This window comes from Stegostoma tigrinum, chromosome 1, assembly GCF_030684315.1.
Source record: "Stegostoma tigrinum isolate sSteTig4 chromosome 1, sSteTig4.hap1, whole genome shotgun sequence".
Taxonomy (NCBI): Eukaryota; Metazoa; Chordata; class Chondrichthyes; order Orectolobiformes; family Stegostomatidae; genus Stegostoma; species Stegostoma tigrinum.
This window is the reverse complement of record NC_081354.1, coordinates 48636118-48663148: the sequence shown is the minus strand read 5'-3', so window position 1 is coordinate 48663148 and position 27031 is coordinate 48636118. Positions and strand designations below refer to the sequence as shown.

Sequence of the window (27031 nt, the reverse complement as noted above, 5' to 3'; positions counted from 1 at the left end):
TCAAACATTTTCTGCAGCTTTCCTTTTAACTTTGAGCTTTTAAAACAGTGTTCTTTTCCTATCTCATAAAAAACAACTCTCTCTAAATAATCCTCACTCAGTAACTCAAGAACAGTTTAAATCATACGCCATGCCCAAAAGTCTTCAACTATAGGGAAGAACAGTTAAGGAAATTTTATTTTTTTAAACATTTCTTCAGGGACAAGGAGCAACAGGAGCACTCTTCTAGGGTCTACAAGGGTTTCTTTCCTGCCCTTGGACCTCCCTTCCTCCCGTGACTGGGATCACACGCTGACTGTCTCCCCAGCACTGACTAATGACATAGGTCTAAACCGATCGCCATTTTGTGAAGTCCCTGGCAGCAGTCTGCTGTCATATAAATTTGAGCTCCTCCCTGTCTTATCTTCCTGGTTTGGGTAAAAACCAGCCCAAGGATAATTAAATCATAGTGGGTTATGCAAGCATGTTCTTCAATGCCCAGCTCCATCACACCCAGTCATACTTTCATCATCTCCAGAAACACCCAATTTACTCCAAGTCAAACAGTGAACTTTTGTTCCAATGCAGATTGGGACAATAGGTAAAATGATTACAGTTTTATAACATTATCTGTTATTGAGTCTGAAACTAAATCAGAAGTGGAGTTATATTTGGGGAAAGATACTAAGGAGGAAAGTCCAACCATTGGTGAGTTTCCAGAGTCCCATAACAGATCCTTTAAATTGTGGGATTATAAACAGCTCTGTAACTGAATAATCCAGTAATTTATGAAGTGCAAGGTACATTGGAATATTGTGTAATTGGACTTTGACATTTAACGGATGATAATTTGAATGTCTAAACATGCTAGAGTTTGTAGGTCATACTTGACCGTAAGCCCACGTTATCAGGATCACAAAGCTCAAGTGAATCATTTTATTAATAACCAGATTTTGGTCTTGGATTCTACAGACAAACAAAACATAGAGATTGCAACAAACTGTATTTAAAGAGCTTTGATTAAAGTCCACAAAATCCAATGGATTGACAACGCATATTTTGATGAATATAAACAAGCAAATCAAAGGGTCTTTTGGCACAGAAACAGTGTCCGTACTTCTGGGTCAGGAGGACTGGGTTCAAGTCTCAACGCTCCAGGAGGTGTGTAATAACATATTTGGGCAGATTGATTAAAACACTGAAAACATAAATTAATAAGTATTCACTCAGAAGTCCTCATACGACAAGCAGATGACATTATGAATGCTGTGAATGCTAAATTATGCTTTAAATTTTTGTCATGCTATTTGACTTAAAGATATTCAGTTATGGTTTAACCCTTTTCATAAAATAGCAAAGAAACTGACTGGTTATTTTTGGAAAAGCGAATTCACTCAAGCATGGTCAATACTAAGAATACTCATCCACCAGACTAAGATACACAAAGTAACAGAATGTCTCTGCAGAGTTTTTGAAACAGGCTTTCATAACTGAAGCTTCCACTATTCCAAGCATTTTTAGAATAAGACAATTTGTACTTGATTTATTTCCTGTGAATCTGCAGACCTGCATGGTACTCAGTCGAGCAGGTGGCTGCAAAGAAAAAAAATTGAACTTTCCGATATGATGAGGAAGAGGGCAACTATTTTGTTTGTCACTTTGTAAGTTGAGGCATTTGGCAGACTCGTCTCAGGATTGCAAAAAAATTCACAGTAAGGCATACCTACACTCAAAGTCAGTCAGGATAATAATCATATGGAAAACCAAAATGACAGTGTTTGGTTGCTTGCACAACTTATATAATTGCATCACAAAATTAGATGGAATTCCATGAGCAGTAGTTGTATATGCTGATTCATTCATATCCAAAGGTCTGTGTGTATTCTAATGAGTTTGGGGGAAAAATCTCACCTTAAATGTTTCATTTACAAAATGGGTCTGGTCATTTCAGGAGTGGGGAGACTGGGTGTCAGGTAGAAATGCCTGGGTCTACATGCTGACGAGCTGTTACTCAAGATTTGGTCTGGGGCTGGTTTCAAACAGACACAGTGGATATTTCAGGCTCACATAATTGAACACATTTCAGTTTATGCATTAAAGTAACTCTATCTCCACTATCCCTTTGAAAGATCAAGTCTGAGGAGGTGAGATATTTAGAACCAACAGAATTTAGGGAATTTGAAAGATCTGGTGACAAAGCCACACAGCAATGCAAATCATTAGGGAAATTCCTTTGATGAAATCATCCCTTCTCATAATTTTCCTGCTTAAAGCTGATTTTTCTTCCCTAACCAATGTGGGCAGCAACAATAAAACTCTTCCTCACTGGGTTACTCTACAAAAACATGTTATTTCACACAAGTTTCGCATGGGAATATTTATGGGATTCAGAAAAACACATTTGAGAATGTTTCCCGTGTTTAGCTAAAGTAGTCATTTTGGTAGTTCTTTAACTATTCTGTACTAAGCTTAATTCCCACAGATTTCAAGGCGTTCAACTTTTAGCAGCACCACAAAGCTTGACTTCAAAACAGTACAAAACAGGAACTTTCAACACATTAGTTGGCTGTTGGCTTTCTTCTGGTATCAGTCAGGACTCAGTAGCACTCTGATCTATGTTACAAGATTCTGGGTTCGAGCCCTACTTCAGGGGTAGCTTCAAAAAAAATCAAGGCTGACACTCCAGTGCAGTACTGAGTGCTGCATTGTCAGAAGGGATAAGATGTTAAGCATAGGCTCCAACTGGGTGTTCGTATGAATATAAATGATCTCATGGCACAAATGCAAAAAAGAAACTGGGATTTATTCCTTCTCTGAACTCACTTACTTTGTGCATTGTGACCAATATGTAGCACTCAAACATCATCATAAAGCCACATTAATTGGTCATTATTACGTTGCTGTTTGTTGGAGCTGGATGTGTGCCAATCATCTGTTGTATTTTCTTTCATTTCAAGAATGAGTACATTTCAAAGTTTTTGATCTGCTGTAAAACAACATTAGATGTTGAAACGGGGTGTGTATAGCACCACAGACATTCTAGAGCTTATTAGTCCTGCAGCTCAAAATAACGTTATTCAAAGTTCAGAAAGGATGACATCAATGAAGCAGCTAGAATCCTAGTGAACAAAATGTATCTTCTTAACCAATGAGATTAATGGCTTGAAAAACATGGAGGAAAAATGGCGCAGGTGGTCTGAAAGAGTATCCCATCATATATAGAAAGAGAAGTAAAGGGAAGGCAGACAAAATGAAAGTGAACAAGCAAAGGATAACGGAAAAGAATTTTATTACTTGTTATGTTTTTAAAAATGTCCAAATAATAAATTACTACCTAAAAGGATGAGGCAGCCTAATTGATATTTTTCTCTTACGGGGCCAGAGAAGTTGATTGGCATTGCACGGATAACAATTACCTCATTTAAAGTAATTTTATGCTATCAATTAGCAGCTCTATCTTAGAAAATTATTGAAACGAGAAGAATGCTGACAAAGCTCGTGTCTTGCACTGCTCAGGATAATGACCAGGATGTCAAATTTCAAATAATCACAACAATTTTTGATACCGATTAGTTGGAAAATTGATGAATTAGCCACAGCACTGACATGGAGAATGCAACAAGCATTTATAGGCTCAAGCTCTCAGGGTAATTCAGAAAAACTTTAATTTGTTGTGTAAACGTCATCAGTCATTAATGTGCAAATGTAACCACTATTGGAATTGTGAGGGTTTGACAGCCTTTATTGAGAAGCAAATACTGAGTGGCATAAAATTGAACAGGAACCAAGGGTTCTCTCTAGTTTGGGCAATTTCTTTTGACAGTAATTTCTAAGTTCACAAATCATCTTAAATGTCATAACGGACATTCTACTTGTACTAGTGTGATGTTTCAGTTTCCCCACAGTAAAGCCTCACTAATGCTCACTATGCATGCTTTCATGTTGTACTTGTGCTGGCATGAATTGCCAACACAAATTCTACTTGCAAATCTTACAAAGCAGAAAAATCTCATGGATTTAAGTCAAAGATCAAACTTGGTAGTTGCATGTCTGTCTTAACTGAAGTTAGCTTGTCATTTAGAATTTAATGCATATCAGTGAACTAGAACATAATCACAGAACTGTTACAGCACAAGAGCCATTTTATCACACGATATGTGCACTGGCTCTTCAAATAAGCAGCTCATGTACCATCATTTGCCTGCTTTCTCCTGGAAAATGTGCTCACTGTACCTTTTCAAATAATCCAATATGTCTTTGAATGCCTTGGTTGGATATTCATCCACTACATACTTAATCTGTCCAAATCAATTGATCACTACGTTAAGATGATATCTATACAGTGTCTTTCTTGGCTATTGGAATTCTCAAAGTTCTTTGCAGCTAATGAAGTACTTCATAATTTCACTCACTGTTATTATGTAGGAAACACAGCAGTCAATTTGCCGACTGCAAGTTTCCACAAACGACAATCACGTGACAATGATCAGATCATCTATTTCACTGATCATAAAATATCACAGAATATCTCCAGTGTAGAAACAGGCCCTTTGGCCCAGCAAGTCCACACTGATCAAAGCATCCCAGTCAGACCCATCCCCCTATAACCCACTAATCTACACATCCCTGAACACTACATGCAATTTAGCATGGCCAATCACCTAACCAGCACATCCTTGAACTGTGGGAGGAAACCAGAGCACCTGGAAGGAAACCCATACAGCCAGAGGGAGAATGTGCAAACTCCACATAGACAGTTGCCCAAGAGTGGAATCGAACCCAGGTCCCTGGCACCATGAGGCAGCTGTGCTAACCACTGAGCCACTGTGATGGAACACTTGGGATATTCCTTCTTTGAAATGATGCTGTGGGATCTTTTAAACCAAGACCCTAAATGGAAATAAGTGTCCATCTGAAAGAAGGCATCTTCAACACAACACTAAAGGGTCAGTTTTAATGTTTGTCCTCACCTGTCCTGCAGTCTCACACCAATGATCATTTGACTCAGTCAAGTCAACTACCAATTGAGCCACATCTGATGCTTATCTGTTAACTATTAACTTGATAAAGCTGGAGATATTAAGAAGATCCAAACTTATATTCTAAAACTCATACTGTAGAGCCAGCTAGATTTCATATACAGTAAATTTACAGCAAAGATTTTACCCAGAAAGGCTGATCAATGTTGCACAGCCGCACCCACACTAATTTGGTAACCAAAATGATAACACTGTTCACAGCAACTAAGTGAGATACTAACTACCATAAAAGAGCAGGGAGCTGCCATATGACAATAGTTTATTATTGTTAAATTATTTTGGGATAGAAACCTAATGAACAGTGTTGAAACAAAACAAAAAGTAATCCGCAAAACAACCAAAATGCAATAGGCCATGCAATGAGATATTTTACAGATGCTTTTTTTTAAAAAAAGGATCTATCCTGTAATTTTAAATAATATTTCTGCCCTCTAAAGTGGAGCTCCACTAAGTCTGTTTAGGTTTCATCCCTTTGTTCGTTGATCTCAGCCAGCGAGACACTAGAAGCAATGCAGCTCCATAGACGGGAGCATTTGGAGAGATTAGATCAGCCAAGGAACGGTCTGCCAAATCACAAAAGCGGAATGTAAACCCAGCGATGTGCAGGGCACTCCAAATTTCATTAAGATTAATTTCCTCTTTACCTGATATGCTCCTCTTGCTGTTGCAAGGAAACATAATATTAAATATTCTCTTCCTGGACCGATCTTGCCCATGAGCCATCTCCTGGCATGACTGGGACACCATTGCTGTTTACATACTCTGGCTTCAGGTTAACACTGCAGTCAAGGCCCAAAGATATTATTGAGGACATGCTCTGGATCTTTAAAAATGAAAATAAAAATACCAACATTTGATTGAAAGCGCATGTTACCATTGGAACACAACGGGGCAGAGGAGGACAAGTGACTACCTTCATTTTAAATGCACCCCCAGACAAATGCTTAAGCACCCTAGGATTACAGGTACCAGTGTAATTATGCCCCAGCAAGAATCAACACCTTTAGGTGCAAAATAATGGCAATGGAAAAATGGTTTTAAAAAAAGGCTGAATTGTAATTTAACTAAATCAAATGCAATCAGAATTAAAGTACTACATTTAAAAGAAAAACAACTATGGGAACCATTGAGGAATTTAAAAAAAACTTCCTAGATATGATCAGAATTGCTGCTGAAATGATTCAGATCAGTAAATAGATTACAGGAAAGAATTCAGTAAGGTCTAGATTGAACAACAAAATTTTAGCAGAGGACAAAAAGTCTTCAATTAGTTTGGGAACCCATCCAGCACTGCCTAGAAAAGTCTGTGCCAGCTCCATGTCAACAATGTGAAGCCAGCAGCATATTTCACAAGTTGGGACAGTTCTGAGGAAGCTCCTAAACTGGCCCAAAACACAGGTCACAATTAAAATGAACATGCCACATCCATCCAATAGTAGAATACTCAAGTGACTGATGTGGTTAGGCCCAAGCTAGCTGATCTGTGCATGGTCAGGAGATAGAATCACAGAATTCCTTCAGTGCAGAATGAAGCCATTCAACCCACTGAGTCTGTACCAACCCTCCAAACAGCACCCCACCCAGACGCAGTAGTCCCCCACCCAATCCCCATAACCTCACATTTCCCGTGGTTAACCCACTTAGCCTGCGCATTCCTAGACACTACAGCACAACTTAGCATGGCCAATGCAACTAACACGCACAGACAGTGAGAAGAAACCAGAGCACCCAGCAGAAACCCACGCACACATGGGGAGAAGGCCACATAAGCAGACCAAGATTGAAATCAAACCTGGGTTCCTGTGCTGTGAGGTAGCAGTGTTAACCACTGAGCCACCATGCTGCCTTATAGCAGTAAGATATTGTAACTGTATTTTACTCGAACCACATCTTAACAGAAAGTACTTTGTGTCAGTGATCACCTAAGAGAAGGAATTGTAGGAGGATGATCTCAGGTAAGGGAGTGTTGGATGTCCAAGCCAGATTGCTATTAAAAAGGAAAAGATGTTGTGTGTCTTAAGAAGTATTAAGTTCGATAATTCCATACGTCCAGATGGAATCTATCTTAGAATACTGAAGGACGCAAGAGAACAATTGCTAGAGCATCGGCAGACATCCTTGTATCCTCTTTGATCACAGGTGAGGTCCCAGAGAATTAAAGAATACCTAATGTTGCCCCATTGTTTAAGAAGGGCAGCAGGGATAATCCAGAAAATCACAAGGCTATGATACTCACGTCAGTGGTGGGGAAATTATCGGAAAAGATTCTCAGAGATAAGATCTATATGCATTTAGAAGCAAATGGTCTTAGTAACGATAGACAGCATGGTTGTGTGCAGAGGAGTTTGTGCCTCACTCACTTAATAAAGTTTTCTGAGGAGGTGACAAAGATCATTGATGAGGGAAAAGCAGTTGATATTGTCTATATTGCTTTCGGTAAAGCCTTTGACAAGGCACCTCATGGCAGACTGGTATAAAAAGGTAAAGTCACATGTTATCAGAGTTGGCAAGATGGATACAGAACTAGCCCAGTTAAAGGAGATAAAGAGAAGCAGTGGAAGGCTGCTTTTTGGAATGGAGGGTTGTGACCCAATAGTGTTCCATAGGGATCAGTGCTAGAATCTCTGCGGTTTGCGGTCTACATAAATGGTTTGGAGGAAAACATAGCTGGTCTAATTAGTATGTTTGCAAATGATACAATGATTGGTAGATTTGCGGATAAAGAGGATGACTGTCGCAGGATATAGATCAGTTGGAGGCATGGGCAGAAAAAAATGACAGATGGAGTTTAATGCGGACAAATGTGAGGTGATGCATTCTGGAAGGTCAAGTGCAGGTGGAAATTATACAGTGAATGGCAGAATCCTTTGGAATATTGATTTGCAGAGGCATCTTGGTGTTGCAGGTCCACAGATCACTGAAAGTGGCAGCACAGGTAGATAAGGTAGTAAGATAAGGCCTTTGGTATCCTTGCCTTCATTGGAAGAGGCATTGAGTATAAGGACAAATTATATTACAGCTTTATAGAACCTTAGTTAGGCCACACTTGGAATATTGCATACAGTTCTGGTGACCACAATACCAGAAGAATGTGATGCTTTGGAGAGGGTACAGAAAAGGTTTACCAGGATGTGGCCTGGTATGGGGGATTTCAGCTGTGAAGAAAGGTTGGATAGACCGGGTTTATTTTAACTGGAATGCAGGAGGTTGAGGGGTGACCTGATAGAAGTCTATAATTTTGTGAATGGCATGGACAGAATGGAAAATATGAGGCTTTTTCCCAGGGTGGAGGGGTTAATTACTAGGGAATTCAGGTTCAAGGTATGGGCAGGGGCACAATTAAAAGAGATGAGCATGGCAAATTTTTCACACAAAGAGTGATGAGTGCCTGGAATGCACTGCCAATAGTGGTGGTGGAAGCAAACAGAATAGTAGCACCTGAATGAATACATGAATAGGAAAGGGAAAGAGGGATATGGATCCTGTAAGTAAGAACAGTTTTAGTAGAGAAAGGCAAAAAGTGTCAGCACTGGCTTGGAAGGCCGAACTGCCCATTCCTGCGCTGTATTGTTTTTTTGTTTTTGTGTGTATTCTACTCTCCCCACTTCCTAACCCTGACTTTTCTTCTCAAAGCAGGCATATGTGCAACAATGTCTGTACAACTGTATAAACAGATCAAACTTGAGACAGAAACCAGGTTAAAATTTTGACCTTTCTTCCCCATCTGACCATAAATGTAACCTTTGTAAAAATGTGAAGTTATGAACAATTTGCCATAAATAATTGCCAAGAAACAATAAGTACACAAGCAAAACAGAATTTGCAAAGCAACAACTGTCTTAAATTCGAATGGCAGTCACAGGCTGCCAATGTAACAATTACTCTGGAATCATTCAGAGGCAAATCAATTCAGAACAACAAAATTTCATCAAGAAAATTGACAAAACTGTAAAGAGATGAAAAGCAGTCAAGGTTTTAAATTACCATACATTAACAGATTTTCAATAAAAGGAATTCAAACCGTAAAGCAAATCTCATTTTTGGAATCAACTCGAAACAGAATGAAGGTCACAATGCATCTGGAGAACAACAGCTGAGTGAAAAGTTGGATGTGGGAACTGTAAAAAGCAGACTGGAACAAGTGCCAGAACTTATTATGACCTTTTGCTCTAGGGGATTTAGGAAGGAGAGAGTAAGAGTATAGACATACTGTCCATGCTAGAGCATAGTACAATCAAATTCCTGTTGATACGAATTTCACTTTTGACAAATTGATCACTTCGGGATCCTGCTGCATATATGAATTAAGCAAACAGGCAAGACAGTTCCCAAACTACACAGCTGCAGCATGCCAACACAAATTCTTTCCTATGCCCCTATAACACTGTTCTACCTACCATCATTTCTCTTTGCTCCACAAGGTTATGTAAAAATGTTGCAAACTCCTGAAGTGACTCATCTGGAATAGAGAGAAAGAGGAGACATATTGGATGTGAAACATGAACTCTGTTTTTCTGCACAGATACTGCTAGACCTGTTGAATTTCTCCTGCATTTTCTATTTTCAGCGTCTTCCAGCATCTGCCATAATTTACTTTTATCAGAGCTTAGGCCATCTTCCTGTAATTTCACATTCTTGCATTTTGAGGATGTTGTATTGAACACATACAAAAGAACGTGAGACATGGCGTTCCCCCAACTGAGATTAAGGGGGATCTACTACGAATTATTATGCCTGCAGGCCCTTCCCCCAGACTTGTTGGCTGGTCAATCCTGCCAGCAGCAATCGCTTATCTCAAGGAGTAAGCCATGCAGAATAAACTGCACAAGGCTGGTAAGCTGAAACTGCAAGTGACTCATTAAAACAAGTACAGACCCAGTTGGGGATGAGTCCGCTTAACAGACCAAATCCAAAATGAGCTCACCTGGTCACTAGATAATCTCAGGCTGATCTCATATCCTTGTGATAGCGACAACTTATCCAAATGGCTGCTCAATGAACATTCAAAATTTACTCCGGAGTCTTTCATGGTGCTGAGGAAGCAGGGTTGAATTCTGGAGATAGAGCTCGAGAAACTCCGAACACATCCATAAAAGGGAGCAGGCACACAAATTACTCAGTCCTGACTCGGGGAGGCAGTGACAGAAAATAACAGAACAAGCAAAGACCTGTAGTTGGAATGAGTACACTTTAGATCCTTTAACAAGGAATACAAGCCTGGTTCCAGCAGCCACAGGGTAATTCCAGTTTCAATGGCAGATATTAAAACAGCTGCTGTTAAAAAGCTCATAATTGGACCTAGGAACTGAGCCAGATGTCCACTGAGGTAAGCTACAGCTTCCCCAGTCTCTGCCTCTCAGTGCTCCTTTGATGGTCTAAGCTGATACTCTACGCCATTCTGAAGAAGGGTCACTGGACCCAAAATGTTAACTCTGCTTTCTCTCCACAGGCACTGTCAGACCTGCTAAATTTCTCCAGCCATGTTTGTTTTAGCTTCAAGCACTTGAATACTCCAGCTCAGAATAATGGAATGTAAGCATCAGTTCTATTTTGTTGGTTTTCAGAGCTGGTGCGTAATTCAGTGGTCTAGGGTCCAGAGGATATAGAAAGGAGAGTAAAGCTGGAAGATTACATGATTTTGAACAAACAGACAGACATTCTCTACAAGTTGAATCATTAATACAGTCTATAATACACTCAAAACTTATTTCGAATTCCCAAATTTAACATGTGGTAAACATGGGTAATAGACTGTGATCCAAATATCCCACAGCAGACACAAAACTAGCCAAAGCAAACAAGACAAATCGCAAATTTCTTAGTAATGCCCCCAAAAGGTTCATCAAATCTAATTAAACGATGTAAGGTATTACAATTCTTCATTTTTGCCCATTTGGCCGTGGAACTCCCTCTCAAGAGCCACTCTATTATAGAAGGCAGCATCAACAACTGTTCTGGTTAAACACTATCCTGTCACAAAATTCAAAGGCTGTACTCACCTATTCATGGCATCACTCCAGCTTTTCACTGACAACTAGCTTCACCAAGCAATAATCTTTCCTTTTGCTTTTCCCTGAGCTAGCACCTTGCTCAGCTGCGTCAAGCAGTAACAGCTTAAAACTTCAAGCCACACTGTCAGTGAAACTGGCTTTTTAATGTCACCGACCTTGTTGTAATCCAGCGCAACGTTCAGGACTTTTCCCAAGTCCTGAGGGCAACACTTAGCTGTCCAATAACTCTAAGAAGTTAGTCTGGGTTTAGCAGCACAGAGATATTTGAGTGTTCTTGGGACGTAACTTGCTATGTCACCGACACAGACCCTTTAGCGTTCGTTGTGTACCCTGCAATACAGCTAAAAATTAGCACTTTAAACAGGGAATCTAATATCTGTCTCCTTCACATACTATTGACTTCTTTTAACACTCTGTTGATCTCCTTCAAATGCCTGACCCATGGCTTTCTGAACTGTCCTGAGTGATCCATCGGAAACCGTGCAATAAGTCGCTCCTCTATTAACATGCATAATTGAATACCATCACTGAGAAACTCTTGGAAATGCTTTTTTCCATAAATTTTTCCAGTCACAGGTTGCTAGCTTGCTTAGTACAATGAAAACAAGTAGACTAGACAATGGAGATAACAAGGTATAGAGCTGGATGAACACAGCAGGCCAGGCAGCATCAGAGGAGCAGGAAAGCTGACATTTCGGGCCTAGACCCTTCTTCAGAAATGGGGGCGGGGAAGGGGGATCTGAAATAAATAGGGAGAGAGGGGGAGGGCGGATAGAAGATGGATACAGGAGAAGATAGGTGGAGAGGAGACAGACCAGTCGAAGAGGCGGGTATGGAGCCAGTAAAGGTGAGTTATAGGTGGGGAGGGAGGGAGGAGGTAAGACAGTCCATGGAAGACGGACAGGTCAAGAGGGTGGGATAAGGTTAGTAGGTCGGAGGGGGGGTGGGGCTTGAGGTGGGAGGAGGGAGTAGCTGGGAGTTAGGACAGGCTAGGGAGGTGGGGACAAGCTGGGCTGGTTTTGGGATGCAGTGGTGGCGGGGGGTAGATTTTGAAGCTTGTGAAATGCACATTGATACCATTGGCATCGTGGTGGCACTGCAGGAGGCCCAGGATGGACATGTCGTCTGAGGAATGAGACGGGAGTTAAAATGGTTTGCAACTGGGCGGTGCAGTTGTTTATTGCAAACCGAACGTACGTGTTCTGCAAAGCGGTCCCCAAGCCTCCGCTTGATTTCCCAAATGTAGAGGAGGCCACAACAGGAACAGCGGATGCGGTATACCACATTAGCAGATGTGCAGGTGAACATCTGCAAGATGTGAAAAGTCTTGTTGGGGCCTGGGATGGGGGTGAGGGGGAGGTGTGGGGGCAGGTGTAGCACTTCCTGCGGTTGCAGGGAAAAGTGCTGGGTGTGGTGGGGTTGGACGTGAGTGTGGAGCAGACAAGTGAGTCCCAGAGAGAGTTGCCCCGCTGAAAGCAGATAAGGGTGGGGAGGGAAAAATATCTTTAGTGGTGGGGTCTGATTGTAGATGGTGGAAGCGATGCGTTGCATCCGGAAGTTGGTATGTGGGGTGGTATGTGAGGACGAGGGGGGATTCTGTTTTGGTTGTTATTGCAACAGGGGGTGTCTGGGATGTGTTGCAGGCACAGTCGAGGGCGTTCTCAACCACTGATGGGGGGTGGTTGGTGCGGTCCTCGAAAAACGTGGACATTGAGATGCTCGGGAGTGGAATGCCTCATCTTGGGAGCAGATGTGGTGGAGGAGGTGTAGTCTAGGTAGCTGTGGGAGTTGGTGGGCTTGAAATGGATATCGCTTTCCAGGTGGTTGCCAGAGATGGAAACAGAGAGGCCCAGGAAGGAGAGGGAGATATCAGGAATGGTCCAGGTGAACTTAAGGTTGGGGTGGAAGGTGTTGGTGAAGTGTATGAACTGTTAGAGCTCCTCTGGGAGCATGAGGCAGCATCGATACAGTCATCAATGTAACAGAGGAAGGGGTGGGGTTTAGGGCCAGTGTAGGTACGGAAGAGGGATTGTTCCACGTAACCTACAAAGAGGCAGGCATAGCTTGGGCCCACACAATTGCCCATGGCCTTTCCCTTTGTCTGTAGGAAGTGGGAGGAATTGAAAGAGAAGTTGTTGAGGGTGAGGACGAGTTCGGCTAAGCGGATGCGGGCGTCAGTTGAGGGGGACAGGTTGAGCCTGCAGAACAGGAAGAAATGGAAGGCCTTTAGCCCATCTGCATGGGGAATGCAGGTGTATAGGGACTGGATGTCCATGATAAAGATGAAGTGTTGGGGTCGGGGAATTGGAAGTTCTGGAGGAAGTGGAGGGCATGGGTGGTGTCACAGACATAGGTAAGGAGTTCCTGGACCAAAGGGGAGAAAATGGAGTAGAGATAGGTGGAGATACCACATACCACCTCAGCTACCTCCAGATCCAACGCATCACCCTCCGACCCCAATCCGACCCCACCACCAAAGACATTTTTCCATCCCCACCCTTATCTGCTTTCCAGAGGGGCCACTCTCTCTTGGACTCTCTTGTCGCTCCACACTCCTCTCCAACTCCACAACACCCAGCACTTTTCCCTGCAACCGCAGGAAGTGCTACACCTGCCCCTAAACCTCCCCCCTCACCGCCATCTCAGGCCCTAAGAAGATTTTCCACATCAAACAGATGTTCACCTGTACATCTGTTAACGTGGTATACCATATCCACTGTACCTGTTGTGGCCTCCTCTACATCAACAAATGCTGTGAACAAAGACTATGGAACTGATTTCCCAGTTTTCCCTTTGCCCAGGTGTTTTTGCCCTGCTTGTTTGCCTGCATGTATGTGTAAGGTGGAGTCTATAAGGAGTTAAGACATTTATTTGTGGAGTTTACTTAATTTAGTTTAATTGTTTACTTGTAGCTAGAATCTAATTATCTGTAATGAACAATAATTTTTGTTAAGTACAAAAACCTAGTCTATGCTTTCTAACAGGGTCTGAAAATCATGCAGCCTGAGGACATTTGTGTATTTCTTTTAAAAATTTACATTTTTACGATGACACAGGGAATAGCTGGGCTCAATTTCCAGCGTACTACCACAGTGAAGCATTGCATTATTCTTACACTGGAGTTCACAGAGTTTTTTTTAAATTTGCTCATGGGACATTGGCAATACTAGCTGGCCAGCATTTACTGCCCATCCCTAGTGTCCTGTGAAGGTGGTGGTTATCTATCTTCTTGAACCATTGCAGTACGCCTGGTGTAGGTTGGCCAGCAATGCCCTGAAGAAGAGAACTCCAGGATTTTGACCCAATGACATAAATGTATTGTTGTTCCTTTGCTAACTCACGACTGTGAGTACTTTGAAGGGGAACTTGCAGTCAGTGGCGTTACCATATATCTGCTGCCTAGGACCTTCTAAATGGAAGTGGTCATGGGTTTGGAAGGTTCTGTTTTAGGATCACTAGTGAATTTCTGCAGTGTATCTTTCAAATAGTATGCACTGCTGCTACTGAGCATCAGTGGAGGGAATGGATGTGGTGCCAATCAAGCCATCTGCTTTGCCCTGGATGGTGTCAAGTTTCAAGGTATTGTTGGTACTGCACCCATCTGGGCAAGTCGGGAAGATTCCATCATACTCCTGATTTGTATCTTGCAGGTGGCGGACAGGCTTTAGGGAGCCAGGTGGTGAATTACTCAATGCAGTATTCTAAGCCTTCAACCTGTCCTGGTAGCCAGTGTTTATATGGTGAGTCCAGCTGAGTTTCTTGTTGATGGTAACCTCTCCCCTCCTACACCACCACCACCACCACCCGGATGTTGACATTCAGGGATTCGATGACAGCAACACCTCTAAATGTTAAGGGGCGGTGGCTATATTGTCTCTTATTGGAAATGTCATTTCATGCCCCACAAATGTCAAGAATATTACTTGACACCTATCAGCCCAAGCCTGAAAACAATCCAAATCTTGTTGCATTTGAACGTGGGCTACTTCAGAATCTGAGGTGTCACAAATGGTATTGAACACTGGGCAATCATTGGTGAACATTCCCATTTTTGACCTTATGATGGAGAGAAGGTCATTGATGAAGCAGCTGAAGATGGTTGGACCTAATTCATTGGCGCATGAGTTGCTCAGGGTAAAGTCTTGGAGTTGAGATGACTGACCTCCAACAGTGCACATATCAAGATGGCTGCAGAGGTATGATTCCAACTGGTACAGAGTTTGCCCTGGCACCCACCAATCCTAGCTTTGTTAAGGCTCATTGATGCCACACTCAGTCAAATGTGGCCTTGATGTTAAGGGCTGTCACTCTCACCTCATCTCTTCTGTTTATTTTTTGTCTATGTTTGAACTGTCAGGAACTGATTGGCCCTGATGAACCCAAACTGGGCAGGTTGTTGCTGAGTAGATGTTGTTCATAGCACTACTGATGATGGCATCGTTCATCATTTTACAGATGATCAATAGGAAACTGATGGGGTGGTATTTAGCTGGGTTGGATTTGTCCTGCTTTTTGTGTACAAGACATACCTGAGCATTTTCCACAATGTCAGATAGATGCCAATGTTGTAAGTGAACTGAAACAACTTGGCTGGGGTTTAGTAAGTTCTGAAGCACAAGTCTTTAGTACATTTGCCAGAATGTTGACAGGGTCCATGGCCTTTGCAAAATTCAGTGCCTCTAAATGTTTCTTGATATCATGCAGAGTCAATCGAATTGGCTGAACTGTATGTAATGCTGGGGACCACTGGAGGAGGCCAAGATGGATCATCCACTTGGCAGTTTCAGCTGACGACTCCTGCAAATGCTTTAGTCTTATCTTTTTCACCAATGTATCTGACTCTTCCGTCATTGAAAATGGGGATATTTTAGGAACCTACTGTTTAATTGTCCACCACCATTCACGACTGAATGTGGCAGGACTGCAGAGCATAGATTGGATCCGTTGGCTATAGGATCACTTAGCTCCACCTATCACTTGCTGTTTAACATGTTTGGTAGCTTCACCAGGTTGACATCTCTTCATAGGTTCATCTGGTGCTGCTCCTCCATGCCTTCCTGCACTCTCCAGTAAAAAAGGTTGATCTCCTGGCTTGATGATAATTGTTGAGTGGGGGACATACTGGGTCAGGAGGTTGCAGATTGTGCTGGAGTACGATTTAACTGGGGGAAGACACCACAACCCTCTGAGAAAGAAAATTAGAAAACTCTTAAAAATTCTCTGCTCGAGGACAGACGAAAAATTAAAAACTCCTCTCCCCTTCCTGTATGTAGCACTTAGGCTAATAAGTTCCTTAAACAACCAGGCTGAAAATCCGTGTACTACTTAATCCATTTGTTTAGTTTTAAAAAGAGATAAGATGATTATGTTAGAAAATGCAAAATACATGAAATTTTGTTTTTACACAAGAAGGCTATCTGAGGTTGTAGACATGCTCGCCAAGCTGATAGGTTTGGTTAAAAATGTTTCATCACCCTACTTGGCAACATCATTAGTACCCCTCCGGTGAAGCGTTGGTGTTCTGTCCTGCTTGTTATTTATAGGTTTGCTGGAGTGAGAAACTGAGAAACAGAACTAGAATAACACCAACCACTCCAGCAAACCGAGACACATAAATAACAAGCAGGACAGAACACTGACACTTCACCGGAGGCGCACTGACTATGTTACCGAACAGGGTGACAAAATGTATGCGCCCAAATCTGCCAGCTTGGCGAGCATGTCCACCACCTCATACATAACCCAAGCTACAAATCTTCTTGAAAACTTTAAACAAGGGTAGCTTTTGATTATTTTTGCAATTATTGATTTTTGTTCGAGCAAAGACATTTCACTACAGGGACACGACATCTAGAAATTCAAAAGCAATTACATGTTGAACTGTAAATATCATTTGTCAAATATCAAGTGTTCAAACTGCAAGGAGTCTATTAAGAGCTGGCAGACCCAATTCATACGGGGGCCATATGAAAAACAATTTCATGCAGTTAAAAACTTATCAACAATCTTCTGTATGATAGAATGATAGAATGAAACTTAACAAAATAAGTGTGAAGATCACATATTTTAGGTACAATTAATTGCGAACTCAGTTTTATCCCAACGTAATCTTATCACTGGATTTCAAATGCAGGTGTTCTACCTGACACCATTAAAGTGGACCTGCCAAGAATTTGTTCATTTTGAACCTCTTGTAAGAGAATATACTGAGTTATTAGAACCACATCAAGTGCATAAACAAGTTACATGATGCAGAAGTTACTTTGCTCTCAACCTGTATTGTTGATGCATGGATACTCTTCCATAGCTGAAGAGTTATATAGATAGGCCAGAGGGACTATAGGGTAAATATACATATACAGAAGTAATTAAAAAAGGTTAATGCTCGTGGACACTTTTAAAATGTGGTTTTGAGCTAAGACAGAACATAGGAGCAACTTCTGGTCTAACCTTTAAACCTACAGAAATATTTGCAAAATAGTTTTATTAAAGGCAGATTTATAACCCCAAGTTCATAATGTTTAATACTTTTTCAAAAGGTTTCTCCAAATATAGTATATTACATCTGTCATTCACTACATTTTTAAAAGCAGGCATCATACTCATTCACACTGCAATTTCTGGTGTATGAAAAGCCTGAAAATGAAATTAAAATCTCCATTAAAAATAATGAGACCCCTTACCAATGCACCGCTCATCATCTGTCTCAGCATCTCCAATAAACTCAAAGGAAAATTCCCCAAGTGATCGAGCGAATTTCTGCTGTGCTGCTGAAAGTGCTGTCAAGAATAAACAAGGGAAAAATGTGAATTTATCACAGAAAAATAGATTCTTCATATGTGTTTTTTTCAGAATTTAGAGAAAACTAATCATATAAAGTCCCCACAAGTCTCTTAGCATTCAACTGCAGGAACACTCTATGGTTATAGCTTCCACCCATTAAGTAGTCCAGCTTTAGTGGGGTGAAAGGGAGCAATAATTTTGTACAAGATTGAACCTTTATTAGAATTTTGTTTGTCTTACAGAACATGCACGTCTTCTTCGGGGAGATGCAAAACATGAGTTAGGAAATGGAGGCGTACTCAGATGCGAGTAATAAAATGTACATTTGTGACACCTTTCAAAACTAGATATCCTGATCACTTTGAGACATTTTCCTAAACAACTTGGAGAAATGAAATTGACTGTGGCCGTTAACCGAACAACACAAAGAATTTCAACGCAATGCAAAGTATCTAATCTTGTCAACACAGATTCAAAACATTGGATTCTGGCCCACTATCTCTTTTAACAGAATGCTGGCTGCAGCTATTTTGGGATACACAATTTATCTTTGGGAAAGAAAACAGGTTTAAGAACTCACAACATAATTTCCTAATATGAAAATTAATTGTAAATTTCCCCAGAGCACTGAATAGGAGAAGAAAAAATGCAACAAATAGCATGTGGATTGTTAACCAAAGACCACGAGGGGATACAAAGCAGGTACTAGACATAAGAGTGAGGGGTACATGGAGGAATGAACAGGAAGAGGATGAGAAAGGGATAAGAGGATGGGGTGTGTAAGAAGAACAGGGGTGTAACAAGAGGAAGAGTGGGGAATGGAGGGGTGTAGAGGAAGAGTTGGGGAAGTTGAAACGAAAGGAACAGCAGAGAGACAAACCAGACAGCACAGTGCTATATAGTGGAGGAATTTTCCCGAGAATCTGTAACATTGGCCTTGAATCTTGTGAAATGTCATGACATCAGCTTAACATGGGCAAGGAAAACTCCTGCTGATCATCACCTACTGCTATCCTCTCAGCTGATGAATCAGTGCTTATGCACATTGATCAAGCCTTGGAGGAAGCATGGCAGGTGGCTCAGAAATGTCCACTGGATGGGGTTTCAAGGTCAACCACCATGAGTGGCTCAGCAAGGTCGAGTTGGTTGGGTCCTACAGGTCTGTGGTACGTGATAAGGTAATCAACAAGATGGAAAAACATATTTAATTTTATCATGACCAAACTAGCTTTCACAAATGTGAATATTCAAGACAGTATTGGTAAGAGTGCTCACTGCATAGTCCTGTGGAGATGAAGTCTTATATTGAACAAATGATTTTACTGTCACATGTATTTGGGAAAATACAGTGAGAAGTGTTTTATCACCATAAGCCAATGCCATTTTGTATTGCAAAATGAATAAAGAAGAAATTGCCTAAATGGAGCTTAATTTTCTATTCAATTGACTGAAAAATATAAAGGCAGAAAAATAGGAAATAATATGCAACTTTACAGTTGTTCTTGAGACTGGGGTTTCTGTAAAGGTGTTCCAGCCTCCTGGCTGCAATGAGTTCCCATTCAGGGTCCAGCCAATGCCCCAGGAATCCTTGACTCTGCTGCTGCCACCTCATCGACATCACCAGTCATGCAAGTAAAGGTAAAGGTAAAGTCACCATCAGCTTACCAGAACATAGGGATGCTCTTGCATTAGAGCGAGACAGTTTGTGGTGGTTTAACAAGAGAGTCACCACGCCTCAGGAGAGGTTGAGAAGGACAATCCTTCAAGATAACCTCAGCTGGTGTAAGAACTGAACACAAGATATTGGCATCACTCTGCATTACAAATTAGCCATCAGTCAACTGAACTAACGACTCTAGAGGCGTAAATGCAGAGCAGTGAAGCCAAAGAGACACCTTCCTATCCTCTTAAGCTTGCAGCTAGACATCTGCTGTATATCTGGAAGCCTCACCATTTAGCATGGGCATTCATCCCACTGGAAAAATACCAGTGGTAGCAGCCTTAATGGACCATTAACTGGGAGCGGGAAAGACTGAGATGTTGTGACAAGATAGAAGTACACAGAGTCCCCAGACCAGAGGGTTGTAACAGGAAGGTTCGCAGTGACTGGCAGGATTAGGGAATGAGAGGAGTGGCAAGCAGGAGGTTCAACAAGTAGAAAGTAAGTAAAAGTTAGCATATTTCTCTTCCAATAAAATAAATTTTAAAATGCAAATGTTATTTCATTTACTTATATAGGAACTTAGCAACGTAGAATACTTCACCTCTTAGTTCATACTATTTGAACTATTTTTCTGATGGGTAAGGCTTATGTCACCAAGTTACAAATTTAACATTGGTTTTAGTGGGAATATCTGATTCACTTAAGTTGTTTTTACTTAAAGTTATATTTTCCAGGAACTCAACTGCAACTTTAAGTGAAGACTTAATGTACCACGTGTGCTTTGACAACCTAAAAAATTCAAACATTGTGAATTATTTAATTTGCCTCTGGGGTTTATCTTTTACCATAATAAGCAGTTTGAGTTATAGTTATAAATTACATGACTAAATCAGTTCCAGCTTCGATTAGCTGAACCATATTAAAAGTATGACCTTGTGGCAATATGATTACATTGCTCAGAGCATTCTGAATTCTGCAACCAAAGGGTGGGAAAGAGATGGAGAACCTTAGGAATTTACGTAGAGGTGCACACCTTATAAAGTACCTGCAGGACAGGTTTATTTTGGCTGTGGAGAAGACAAAGAGGAATCCAAAGTAAAAATAATAAACTAGGGCAGGGCCAACTTCAACAATGAGAGAACTAGTCTGGACCAAATAATTTGGAAATGATTGGCAGGCAAACATTAATCAAGGAAAAACATGTTCAGAAGAAAAGTCATTGAACATGAAACATCCATTCTGTTTCTCTCGTCACAGAAACTGCCAGACCTGCTGAGTTGCTCCAGTATTTTGCTTTTATTTTATATTGAAAATTAAATCAAACATTGATTAAAATGAAGGTTTCGGACTTTCACAGTTGGAGATCAGGATTGTTAAAGCTTTATAGAACCATTTATCTTAATTCTAATTATTTTTATAACCCAATCTTAAAGCTTCTGAATGTGACCAGTCTATACAGGTACTGAAAGTGAAGCCATTATCTAAGCAGAAATGTCACGTGACTGCAGGTTGGAACAGAGCTACCACAATCATGTTGACATTTCATACTATAATCTGTACCCATAAAATTATATGAACAATGCACTCCTCCCAAATGACCGAAAACCAAAAACTGTACATGTGGTGGAACTGGTTTTCTTCAAGATTCAAGATCATGATGAGACAGAACAATCAGCAAACTGAGCAAATAAAACACAGACCACCACATTGGTACGTCACTCATTTCACATCAGGCGAATCTCAAATCAAGATGATCAAATAAAAGAACAGGTTGTACACCCTGTGATGATCAATATCCTGCTTCAAATAGCAACCTTAGGATTGTTCCTCCTGAGATGTCGAGTCTTTGAAATCTCAGCCCACTATGAATTTTTAGAGGAAGAATATAAATTGCTGCTTGAAAATGGTCCACAATCTCAACTCTGTCTAGCACCAGGAGGTATTGACAGATATGAGATAATTACAAAGAAGTTACTTTCTTATCTTTTATTATACTGAACCACCCATTTGAATAAAAACATTGGCAAGAATGAGAGTCATAATCGAGTATTCACTTTGTACTTAAAAGGTTGGCAGTCCTCAAAATAGAAAGGTTAGCCGGCCAGGATGAGATGCACTCTACGTGACTCAGCAATACAGGAAGCAAATTTCACAATCTTCTAATTCTTTATACAGGCATGAATGCCAAAGGACTCCATTATTTAAAAAGAAAAATCAAACACCAGTGTGAAATAAACCTGGCATGCAAAACGTTGGTATCTGTGGTGAAGGAACTTTTAAGACACAAATCTTGACCAAAATGAATTGCCATTGGCAAAAGTATGATCAATAAAAGTCAATGTTAATTTGTTGAGAGTTAATCACAACTCTTATTTTGATTTGTCTTTTTTTAAAAAGAAATTGGGAGGTTTGGTGATGGTTATGCCTCTGATATTGTGCATAGGGACTTTCAAAAGGCATGTGCCAAAATAATGCAAAATAGGCTCGTTAGGATATTGAAACAGAGAAGTAGAAGAGCTGTGACATTATGAATACAAAATTGACTAAAAGTCAGAAACTAATCAGCAGAGATTCTAGACTAGAGAGTCAGTACTGGGACAACTGCTCTGTTTGATATATGTTAAATGAGCAACACTTGAGGACCTAGGATTTAATTTCAAGGTTGCACATGATATAAAACTTGGAAAGGTAGTAAAAATTGAGGAGATTAGTAAACAGACTGGTAGGACATAGATCGGCAAAATGAACAGACATATGGCAGATGAACATCAATCCGAAGTTTAAAGTGACACATGTTTGTACAATAAACATTAGAAGTTTAAAAGGGATGCAGGAAGAAAACAATGTCAAGGTGAATATACAATCTTTGAAGCATCCTGGACAAATCCTGAGAGCTACTGAACTACATGTGAGATCTTTGGCTTTCTTATACAGGACAAGTTGCAAAAGAAAGGAAGGTTATATTAAACACATAAAACACTATATAGGTTCCATTATGTTCAATATTGTGAATAAACAGTGTTTAATTTTATGGTGCAGGACAGATTCAGTAGATACATAACGGACTTCAGTAATTGGAGTTATTTTCCTTGGACCAAGAGGCTAGAACAAAGTTGTTTAAAAATCACGAATGGTTTTCTTAGCATATATATATGAAACTATTTTCAGAGACATAAGAGTAGGTCAGAGAACACTGAATCAATAAGTGTAGGCAACCAGAAGACATTGATTTAAGGTGATTGACAAAAGAACCAGAAATGACTTGAGGAAACCTTTTTTTGCACAAAACAGTTGAAATTTGGAATGCAATGCCTGAAACCCGAGTATAGCGGATATAAAGTGACATGCAAAGAGAATTAGACAAATAATTGAAGAGGAAATATTTACAGGACTATAAGGAAAAGCAGGAAATGGGGTCTATCGAATAGCTCTACTAAACAATAAGTACAATAATCAGCTGCAATAAACTATGCTGGCTTCTTTCTATTCAATTTTCCGATCACTCAAAGATGTTTGCAGACAAATTCATTAAACTAGAAAACAAAAACTCTCTGTTGGCCCAATTAACCCAGTTAGAGAATCCAAAATGTTTCGGGATTGCTAACAAGATGATTGCTATTTTGTGAATAAATTTTCTGAGCATTCATAACTTTAATAAGCCCCAAGTTTTCAATTTTGTTCAGGCTCTAGGCCAGCACGTTTACCTATCAACACGTTTATCCACTATCAATTGTCTGCTTTAATGTCTTTTCTCTGCCACTTCCATAACACTTCAAAAAAGTGCAAGGAGTTCATAAACTCGTTGATCACTAAATGTGAGAACATCTGTGAAACTTCCTTTGCCACATTACGTACTTTCCATTGCCCAACAAGCCAAACTTCATCTAAGGATCATAGCTGTACTAATTTTGTATCCAGTGTCCCTTCCATCTCAAGACATGCCCTCCCCAAGGCCCATCACCTGTTCTCTGGACTGCATTCCCATTCAACTATTGGCCAGCAAATCTCCGAGGGGCTTAAAGCACAAAAAATCATAGCACAAAGAGGCTTTCAGACAATTGAGCCTGTACCATCTCTTTCAAAAAGGCAGTTTGCTGTCCGGCAGGCCCGACCAGTCCACCTCCACTGACACCCTCATCCGCTTAGCCGAACTCGTCCTCACCCTCAACAACTTCTCTTTCAATTCCTCCCACTTCCTACAGACAAAGGGGGTGGCCATGAGTACCCGCATGGGCCCAAGCTATGCCTGCCTCTTTGTAGGTTACGTGGAACAGTCCCTCTTCCGCACCTACACTGGCCCCAAACCCCACCTCTTCCTCCGTTACATTGATGACTGTATCAGCGCCGCCTCTTGCTCCCCAGAGGAGCTCAAACAGTTCATCCATTTCACCAACACCTTCCACCCCAACCTCAAGTTCACCTGGGCTATCTCCAACACATCCCTCACCTTCCTGGACCTCTCTGTCTCCATCTCAGGTAACCAGCTGGAAACTGATGTCCAATTCAAGCCCACTGACTCCCACAGCTACCGAGAATACACCTCCTCCCACCCACCCTCCTGCAAAAATTCCATCCCCTATTCCCAATTCCTCCGCCTCCACCGCATCTGCTCCCAGGATGAGGCATTCCACTCCCACACATCCCAGATGTCCACGTTCTTCAAGGACTGCAACTTTCCCCCCGCAGTGGTCGAGAACGCCCTTGACCGCGTCTCCCGCATCACACCCCGCACCCGCCACAACCGCCCAAAGAGGATCCCCCTCGTTCTCACATACCACCCCACCAACCTCCGGATACAGCACATCATCCTCCGACACTTCCGCCATCTACAATCCGACCCCACCAACCAAGCCATTTTTCCATCCCCACGTGACTCCCTTGTCCGCTCCACACTGCCCTCCAACCCCACCACACCCGGCACCTTCCCCTGCAACCGCAGGAAGTGCTACACTTGCCCACACACCTCCTCCCTCACCCCCATCCCAGGCCCCAAGATGACCTTCCACATCAAGCAGATGTTCACCTGCACATCTGCCAATGTGGTATACTGTATCCATTGTACCCAGTGTGGCTTGCTCTATATTGGGGAAACCAAGCGGAGGCTTGGAGACCGCTTTGCAGAACACCTCCGCTCGGTTCGCAATGAACAACTGCACCTCCCAGTCGCAAACCACTTTAACTCCCCCTCCCATTCCTCAGACGACATGTCCATCATGGGCCTCCTGCAGTGCCACAATAATGCCACCCGAAGGTTGCAAGAACAGCAACTCAAATTCCGCTTGAGAACCCTGTAGCCCAATGGTATCAATGTGGACTTCACAAGCTTCAAAATCTCCCCTTCCCCCACTGCATCCCAAAACCAGCCCAGCTCGTCCCCTCCCCCCACTGCATCCCAAAACCAGCCCAGCCTGTCTCCGCTTCCCTAACCTGTTCTTCCTCTCACCCATTCCTTCCTCCTACCTCAAGCTGCACCTCCATTTCCTACCTACTACCTCATCCCGCCTCCTTGACCTGTCTGTCTTCCCTGGACTGACCTATCCCTTCACTAGCATTGATCAAATGTGTTGAATGATCTGTTTCCCTGTTGTAATTTTTATATCATCATCTTAATGTTATCCCCTTGATTTCAAGATGGGGCCTGGAGGGGCAACCTTTCCAAACAGGGGTGGTGCAGAATGAGCTGCCAGAGGTGGTGATGCAGGCAGGTACAATTACAATATTTAAAAGATATTCAGGCAGGAAAGGTTTAGAGGGATAAGGCCAAAGACAAGTAAATAGCACTCGTACAGGTTAGAAAATCTAGTCAACATGGACGGGTTGGGCTGAAGGGACTGTTTCTATGCTGTATCCCTCCATGACTCTATGGCATTTTCACATCCTCTCATGATAAAACCCATCCTATCTTCCAAACCTCACCTTTTTATTGTCCTCAAAGTCCTTGAACATGCTGTTGCCTTCCAAATTAAGTTTCTCAAATGTGCCATAGCACCAAAGCAGCCCCAATGCAGGTTATGAATGACTACTCACTGTGACTGTGACTGTGGTGTACAACTTCTCCTCGCCTTTCTTGACCTTTCCAGTCTATCAGGGTCAAGCACACAACAGCTCTTCGGGATTGCTTTCACTTGGATCCATTTTTCCTTCTCCAGCTGTAACCAGAGAAACACTAACAATAGTTCCTCTTAGTGGTGCCACAACATTGCCTCTAAAGTCCTCAAGAATTTATCCTTTGTCCCTTGCTGTTTTTCATCTATATGCTGTTCCGCAGGACTTCGACATCCATGTGCCTAACTATGGCAGCTGTTTAACTCCATCCCTCTCTCTCCCCTTTCAATGCTCTTGTGCCATTTGGCCTGTTTATCTGGCTTCCCATCCCTAGGTGGATCATAACTTTAATCTGTTCAATGTTTAACTGAATCAAGTCAAAGTACGCCCCACTGCCAAGAAAAATGAAGCAGGCACTTGACATTCTATTTGAAGCTGATTCAATTCCCTCTCTATCAAAAAGACTGTCCATTTCTGTCCCTGCAGCATAATTTATCTCAGCTCTTCTGTTTCTGAAACTCGGCAAGCCTTTGTCATGCCAAAGCTCTTGCCTCTCCTTTTCCACAAACTTCAGCTTATTCAACGCTCTGCTGTCCACATCTAAATCTACACTAAGCCCTTTTCACCCACCACTGCACGCACAGTTGTCTATTGGCCGCCTGTATTTTGATTATTGCAGTTTAACATTTTCAATTCAGTATCTAAAAATTCCTTCTTGGCCTCAGCTCTCCCTTTCTTTGTAGCATTCTCTAGATTTATAAACCTCTGGAGTCTTTGCATCACTGCTTCTGTTATGAGTCCGGAGATAGGCGATCCCATGGGTGTCCCCTTGATTGCTTATATGTTTGGCCATGGAAGGTGAAGTGGGCGGTCAGGCATAGGTCCAGTAGTTTAAGCATATTGTCTTTGGAGATGGTTTCACTGGGGTCATGTTCCATTATCAAGTAGCATTGTCATTGTTTCACTTGCTAGTGGTATGTCTATTGACGTGAATAGGCGGTGACATCAAACAAAATCATGATCGCTATCAGTGATGTGAAGACTGGAAAGGACTGCCCTTCTGCAAATCCAACTTAAACTATGGATACGCTACATAGACGACGCCTTTGTCATCATTAAATGGATCAAATAAGAAGAGACACACACAAACTCAAACAACACCCTCACCGGAATAAAATTCACTGGAGGAGAAGAACAAACAACTCCCAATCCTGGGCATCATGCTAGAGCGCAAGACAAATGGGAACTGCAAACAAAAGCACACCGAAAAGCCACACACACAGACCAGAACTTCAACAGTAGCCATCCTAGCACACACAAGTGAAGCTGCGTGCGAACACTATTTAAAAGAGCAAGAACACACTGCTGCAACATGGTACTATGCCAGGAGGAGGAGGAGGAATATCTCTTCCATGTGTTCAAAGATAATGGATATCCAAAGAACTAGGACATGCGATGCCTACAGGAACAACATCAGGAAGATTCTACACACCACGACACACACATCCCTC

General features: G+C 41.7%; 1 protein-coding gene across 1 annotated transcript in view; it reads right to left on the bottom strand.

The window, feature by feature from the left end:
- Positions 1–27031, bottom strand: part of arhgap10 (Rho GTPase activating protein 10) — a 205285-nt gene that overhangs the window by 145839 nt on the left and 32415 nt on the right. The window contains exons 2-3 of the mRNA XM_059645226.1: positions 17713–17808; positions 9416–9477 (exon numbers count right to left, since the gene is read on the bottom strand). Coding sequence (XP_059501209.1) covers positions 9416–9477; positions 17713–17808 — 158 coding nt within the window. The remainder of the gene's footprint in view (positions 1–9415; positions 9478–17712; positions 17809–27031) is intronic.